Source organism: Trifolium pratense, linkage group LG6 (genome assembly GCF_020283565.1).
Source record: "Trifolium pratense cultivar HEN17-A07 linkage group LG6, ARS_RC_1.1, whole genome shotgun sequence".
Classification (NCBI taxonomy): domain Eukaryota; kingdom Viridiplantae; phylum Streptophyta; class Magnoliopsida; order Fabales; family Fabaceae; genus Trifolium; species Trifolium pratense.
In genome coordinates, this window is record NC_060064.1 from 14,574,220 (window position 1) to 14,581,504 (window position 7,285).

At 32.0% G+C, this 7,285-nt stretch overlaps 1 protein-coding gene across 5 annotated transcripts; it reads right to left on the minus strand.

Annotated features, from left to right (window-relative positions):
- Window positions 1–2,660: 2,660 nt before the first annotated feature.
- Window positions 2,661–6,537, minus strand: LOC123889279 (probable mediator of RNA polymerase II transcription subunit 26b). 5 transcript variants are annotated; one of them, XM_045938545.1, is made up of 10 exons: window positions 6,159–6,537; window positions 4,988–5,572; window positions 4,768–4,836; window positions 4,596–4,678; window positions 4,257–4,303; window positions 4,005–4,141; window positions 3,865–3,892; window positions 3,424–3,749; window positions 3,263–3,344; window positions 2,661–3,139 (listed from the first exon to the last, which is right to left on the minus strand). In XM_045938545.1, the coding sequence occupies exons 2-10, from the start codon at window positions 5,423–5,425 to the stop codon at window positions 3,015–3,017; spliced, it is 1,335 nt and encodes a 444-aa protein (XP_045794501.1). In that variant the 5' UTR covers window positions 5,426–5,572; window positions 6,159–6,537; the 3' UTR covers window positions 2,661–3,014. The 5 variants fall into 5 exon arrangements, with proteins under 5 accessions (XP_045794501.1, XP_045794502.1, XP_045794505.1 ...); XM_045938546.1 differs by having other exon boundaries at window positions 6,425–6,503; XM_045938549.1 differs by having other exon boundaries at window positions 6,195–6,428.
- Between the last annotated feature and the right edge of the window lie 748 nt (window positions 6,538–7,285).

Sequence of the window (7,285 nt, forward strand, 5' to 3'; positions counted from 1 at the left end):
GGAAAGGAAATACAAAAAGTATCTAATATCTATCAATAAGTTAGTCGATATTAAAGTAGGAGGTTTATAGTTTGGTATTTGTTTCTAACAAATTTGCCATCTCTCCTAACAATAAAATGTAGATGTCTTAACATCTACATTTTTATTAAATGTGAGTCTTCTAACTTACATTTTTCACATCATAACATTCTCTTCTTTAAGTGTGAGATTCTCTAAATTTGCGTCTTTGATCCAACACAATAAACCACTTTCGTTTGCCACCAAGTCCAACCAAACTCTCGTATAATTGTTGAAACTTACGGGGAGCCTTGAAATACTAGAACGCAACAACACATTGGACAAATAGGAACCTCGTTTGTAAGGTTGAACACTAAATTGTTTCCCAAAATTTTAAAACATTAGATATGCGTTTTCTCTCCCTTATATGTTGTTCAACATCTACATTTTCATTCAATGTGAGTCTTCTAACCTACATTTGATACATCACAACATATCTCTTATTCAAATGTGAGACTCTCCACTTCCTTGATGCAACACTAGAAATCACTCTCACTCCCCACCAAGTCGAACTAGACACTCATACAATCGTTGAAATTTACAGGAGAGCCATTGGAATGGATCAACTCATCATGCAAAGAGAAATCACACAAGGTTGGATATTACATCATTACCCAAAATTCTAAGACATTAGCTATATGTTTTCTCTCACTTATATGTTGTTAAAAATCTACTCTTTCATCCAATGTAAAACTTCTAATCTACATTTGACACATCAAAACATTCTATCAATCAAATATGAGACTCTCTGCGTCAATGATCCAAACATCATAAATCACTTCCGCTCACTCATACAATCGTTGAAATTTACAGGAGAGCCTTTAAATATTGGAATGGATCAACTCATCATGCAAAGAGTTTGTACCAAAAAAAAATAAAAATAAATCACTTCCGCTCCCACCAAGTTGAACTAGACTCTCATAAACTGTTGAAAGTTACATGGGACCCTTAAAATATTGGAATGAATCAACACATCGTACAACGAGAAACCACACAAAATTGGACATTACATCATTACTCAAAACCTTAAGACGTTAGCTATATGTTTTCTCGTGCTTATATGTCGTTCAAATTTACCCTTTCATATATGTTTTCTCGTGCTTATATGTCGTTCAAATTTACCCTTTCATTTAATGTGAGACTTTTAACATTAAGACTAAAAAACGAAGCTCTTTGTGTCCTTGATCCAACACAAGAAACCATGCTTCCCACCAAGTCAATCTAGACTTATAATTGCCGAAACTTAGGGGGGGGGGGGGGGGGGAGTCTTAAAATACTGGAATAGATAAATTTATTAAATAAAGAACAACTATATAATCGAGATCAACAGTATACTTTTACATAAAATTTTAAGACAATAAATATATAAATGAATCATGTCTCTTATATGCCGTTTCATATATGTTTTTATTGAGTTACCATGATATTGGTACGAAGTTTCTACCGCAGTTAGTGAATTTTTTCATACTCATAAATTAGGAATCAAACTTGCAACCACATATTTAAGAGAAGACCAATACTCTTAGCACGCTTGGACCAGTTTAATGTTAGACTTTATTTTTTCTTCTCGATTTATTATGATATTGATACGAAATTTTCATTGCCGACTAGCGCACCACACTAACCTTTTTTAAGAATTTATAATATAAAGACGTTTTCACCGCATTCCTAAAACGAAAAACGTAGGAAACTAGTGAGAAATGTAGTCGGTCAAAATAGACAGCACTATACAAAGTACCATTGAGTTGAGTTGTTTTGTGACACATGTAAATCACATAGCACCATTAAATTGGTTGTTAGGCAAATGAGAAAGAAAAAACAAAACAAAAAAAAAAAGTCAAGCCGACAATTAAAAAATTATATGCTCCAACTTTAGCACGTTCTTCTTTCTTCTTGGTCATAGTCATAATTATATTCATACCATCTAGCCTCTATTTTTATATTTTGTTAAAAAAATAAAAAAAAAACTCCAATTTTGTTTTTTAAGATGGTGTGGAATATTCAACTATGTCAAAATGTCCAATACCATCAATCAAAGGCCACTCATTATTCACTCTTATTATTCACATGCGTATGCCATTCTTCTATAAAAAAAAATCACAAAAAGTATAAAATAGAAATTTAGAAGAAAATTTGATTTGACTTGGACCAACCTTTTGAATAGACTTAGACAAACTTTAAGCATCTAAGTTTAAAAGTCATAAATTTAAACTATATTAGTGATAAAAAATCATAGTAAAAAATATATGTTCAAAAAAGTCATACATATTTAATAATAAAAACTAAGATTGAAAAACAATCATCATAATTCCATTTTTATTTAAAAAATCTCTAAAAAAAATCTCTAATTGAATGTCAAAATCATTTTTTATAATATGCAAAAAACATACCTTAATCATCTAAGCTGAGTTCCATGCTATTGAATTTTGGAAACATTGTAGTCAAAAGACTATACAAAGTGTTCCTATAAACCTGCTTATTACATATTCACATGAATGAATTTACACAAGGTCATTAAGGTGTATAGTAACATGCACATTTACACATACTATATGTTATAAGAGACCACAATGTAAGTAAAATTTATGTAACACAAGTAAAAATGTCGAGAAACGATCGAAATTTCTATTGACAATAAAAGTATGGCACAACCCAAGTAAGCAATAGAATGCCAACATAGGTTCAAGTTCCAAATCCAATCTTTGGACCAACAAAATTCCTATGTACTCAATGTTTGTAAGTACTTGGGAAATAATCGATGTTTCAAAGTTTACTTCCCGCTAAAACCAAAATAACTCTATCCCGGTAAAAATGTTGAATGTATATATGTTATTTTCTATGCTCATCGAGGAGGGGGGGATCAATCTTCTATCCATTAAATGTATGGCAAAAACAGTTATCGCTAATCTTTAGACGACATGCTGCAAAATCTGCACATCCTCCTGAAAATAGCAGCTCTATCTTCGCAAAAGACCTCGTAGCCTATTTTGATTTCCCGGTTTGCAATGTGTGTTCCGGTGGCCAGCCCCTTGCTTTGGAATTTCATTGATATCCATCACTTGAATTGTCCTTTGCCTCTTAGCTGAAATTACGAATCAAATGAAATTTATCAATTAGTTACGAATTGAGGAATGTGTCCTAAAAAAATCGTATGTGACAATTTAATGAATTTGTTATAACTTTGAAAAAAAAATGAATGACTAACCATTTTCAGCTTGTTGATAACTCTCTTGAAGTCTCCGCTTAGTGGCTTCGAGCTTAGCAGCATCATCAAAACATTTGGAATTCTGAAACACAAATTAAGGTCAGAGAGAATCACCAAATTTACAAATTTAATGCACGTCTGAGTTTTTAATTTCTTCTTACATCTTGTTGAGCATTGAGAGGCCTCTTTGGGACAGCACTGCTTTCCAGTTTCTGCTGCACCTTTGGCTCCACATTGCCATTTCGCTGAATGTTTGACGTTAGGTATGTGCGAGGGCCAGAAGGGCCAGAATCAGCATCTACTGGTTTCGGTTTATTTAGCCTCACTGCAGCATCGTTCTTCTTCAATTGCTGAATCTTATTCTCCTTGGGAACGATGGCTGTTTCATTAAATGCCGGCAAATTCCTCTTGTCCTTAATTTCGGTGTCCATAGATGGCCTTCTGGCATTGCCCTGGTTCTTGTTAAGTGGCGCACTCTTTTGAATATCTGAAAAAACATACCGCATTTACAATGATCAATTTAAGGCAAGGAGATTTCAGATACAAAACCATACAACGAAAGCTAGCAAGACTAAACATAAGAAATTGCAAATTCAACTTACTTCCATCATCATCCATGCCATCGAAGAACTTTACATCGTCCAGATATATACACAAGGAAAAACACGAATTCAGTTCCATATATACCATCGTGCTAACAAAATAAATTGGAATTCGCGAAAAAGGAGAAGCATATGCATACCTTATCAGTGAGTTCCATTCCGGGTGGAGCCACAAAGAAAGCCCCTTCGTCCAAAGGAATTGAAGGAAGTCCTCCTTCTTCTTCCTCTTCTGCATTCACAACGCCGGATGGATTTAATGATTCCGGAGTGGTTGCATCTACAAACATTCAATAGCTATTTTCAGACACAGATTAATTTTGAAATAGAACAAATAAACAACATCATTATACTCATCATTACTATACTAATAAAGTAGATTAAAAAATATCTACCTGGGTCACGTTTGGTATAAAATGTATCCACCATTTCCTTCCAAGCACTAAAAAGTCGAAAAACATGAAACAAGTTTAGAATTCGAGTTGTTTAGTATCCAAGTAGTACAATGATATGAATAAAAAACAATAACGTCAGAGTCATTTGCCTATCTAAAGATTCTCATCAATGTTAACATAAAGGACACATGACTAACTAAGAAATAGGTTCAAATTAACTTATATAAGTCTTATAACTAATGATCGTGATTATTGAATCAATGCATCACTCTAATAGTGAATTACATACAGATGGATCAACATAACAGCAGTGATTTATAGACATAAACAGAAACATACACAATAAGAATCTTTGCGAGATCACGGACTTGCTTGGACCCATGTTTCCGGAGAGGATTGACAGCCTTTCCGATCGCAGTTGACTGCAAAATTTAATTTCTGAGGATTAGATAACATGCTAAAAACAAGCACTGAGGATTAAACAACAATGAATGATTCAATTCAAACATACCTCCAGAATATTCATAGACATTCCCATCAGTTCAAGCCTCCTTAGTGATTCAAACAGCACTGATTCAGACTATAGAAACATGAAACAATCATCACTAATCAGTGATCATAAGACACACAAATGAATTCACATCAAACATTCAAGAAAGTTACAATTCAAAGAATCAATAACTTATGAAATAGTATACAAACAAGTAAGAAGAAAAAAGAGAGTATTATACCTCATCGTCCTTGTTTCTGAGAATCTCTTTGATCCTCAAAACCTCAGCAATAGCTTGAGATTCTGCCTCAAGTTCATCAGTAAGAGCTTCAGCTTCATCAAAGCTGTAATTGCTAGCAGGTTTCACCTTCATCACTTCATTGTCTTCCCTACCAGCACCATTCACATTACTCTCCTTACTAGCACCATTTTTAACAGAACCTCTCTTACAAACTTCGCCATTTTGATTCTCAGTAACAGGCACTTCAACCTTCTCACAGTCCTTACAACGATTCAGCAAAACTGAGAAGAGCTTCTCAGCAATTTTGTCTCTCCTAGACTTAAACTCCTTAGGACAATCCATAGCAGCAACAACAATAGCATTGTCAATGATACTAAAGATGTCAGAATTTGATGAACGAAAGTACTTTCTCCAGTGATCAAGTTCTTCAGACTTCATTTTTCAGTTACAACAGCAAAAAACACACAAACCCAAAAAACAATCTTTGACAACAAGATCCACCCACGAATCAAAATTGAATCTTTTTTCGATGGGCAATCGAAAATTGATGATTCTTGTTCTTCTTATTCTGATTGATCTTGAAACCTGAAGAAAAGAATGAAGAACGATCAAAAAGGTCGAATCTTTATTGAAAAGATGAAGAAGAATAATAATCAAGAATCAAATTTCTTGAAAGTTTGTAAATTTATTAACTTTTTTAATTTTAATTTGATTTTCTCGGGTGCCCCATTTTGGCAAAATTTGATTGGATCAATGTTCGGCAAGAAAACGGATAATGATAATATGGTTTGGAATGGGAAGGGATTCGGTAACAAGAAAACAAAACACACACACAACAACACAATCGTATATCTATATGATGATGATGATGATGATGAAGATAACAAAAACGTTGTTGTGTGTTTTGTGATGATTGTGTAAAAATATTGTATCTTGTTTCACATTTTTCTGGTGTTACAAAAACACCAAAAAACCTCAAAAGAAATACCCTTTTTTTTTATTCTTCTTGTTTTTATTTTCTTGAAAAAAAAAAAGGGTAAAAAAAAACAGAAAAAGAAAAAAGAAAAAAAGAAGCGATTTTTAAGGAAAAAAATAAAGAAAATTTACAAGAAGAAACAGCAAATTCAGTGTGAGAACAACAAAATCTTAATCATAGTATGTTATAATCTACCTATGAAGATTGTAACAGTTTTGTTGAATGTCTTACGTAATGTTGCACTTTGAGTTAAAGAAAAAAAACAATACCGCGTGCGTATAAAAAAACTTGGTTCTTTTTCTATCCCTTCCAACAAGAAACAAAGTACTTACTTGTTGTGAAAGAGAAAGAGTGAGAAAGATTTTAAGAGAGAGAGAGAGAGAGAGAGAGAGAGAGAGAGAGAGAGAGAGATAACAGAGAGAGAGAGAAGAGAGAAAAGGGTTTCAGAATTGTGATGATACCTTTGTGCTCTGTTTTGACTTTGATCAAAGCACACAAATTGGTTTGGAGAAGAGAAAATATGAAGTAGTGCTGTTTTGTGTCTCTTAGCGCTGGTTTTTGGTTTATATATTATATTATTATTTTTGTTGTCTGTGATTTTATAATTATCTTTTTAATTTGACTCATTTTAATTAGGTATAATTATACTATTGGGCTATTATCTTTATTTTAAGTTTTTTTTTTGTCAAAAAAATTAGTCTTTTATCTTTTAAAAGTTTTATGTTGGTCCCTTATCTTTTATTTCATTGAATTAGTTAGTCCTCCCGTCAAATTTTAGGTTTTAAGTTGGTCTCTTATGTTTATTTTAGGTTTTAAGTTTGTCCCTTATATTTATTTTATGTTTCAAGTTGGTCCCTTATGTTTTAATTTTGTTTTTTTTTAATTAAAAGAAAATGACATGGAACATAACTGAGATCAAACTTAAGGGATAAACTTGAAACTTTTTACTTGAAACTTAAAGAAAAGATAAGGGACCAACTTAAAATTTTTAAAAGATAAGGAACTAATTTGAAACCTAAAATAAAGATAAGAGACCAAAAGTATAATTAAACATTTTAATTACTATTATTTATTTTTACAATGTTTTTTTTATTGTATTTTATATATATATAAAATTTGAGAAGTAGTCTGATAGCTTATTGTATTTTATATTAAACTACCATGTAGAAGAAAAACTAGTTTCCTTTGTAAAAAAAAAAAAAGGTTTCCATATGAGTAAAAAGTATACCTAATGAGAAAATTAATAATAATTAATAATATGATTATAATAGTATAGGGATTTAATTTAAGTTTTTCTATACATGCATCCAATCAAATCAAAC

What these genes read in the sequence shown, in the direction of transcription:
- LOC123889279 (XM_045938545.1), bottom strand. Translation starts at nt 5,425, where the DNA reads ATGAAGTCTGAAGAACTTGATCACTGGAGAAAGTACTTTCGTTCATCA. An exon ending in TCAGAAACAAGGACGATGAG is followed by an intron (nt 4,837 to 4,987) that starts GTATAATACTCT and finishes ATGTTTCTATAG; the next exon opens with TCTGAATCAGTGCTGTTTGA. An exon ending in TTATACCAAACGTGACCCAG is followed by an intron (nt 4,142 to 4,256) that starts GTAGATATTTTT and finishes GAATGTTTGTAG; the next exon opens with ATGCAACCACTCCGGAATCA.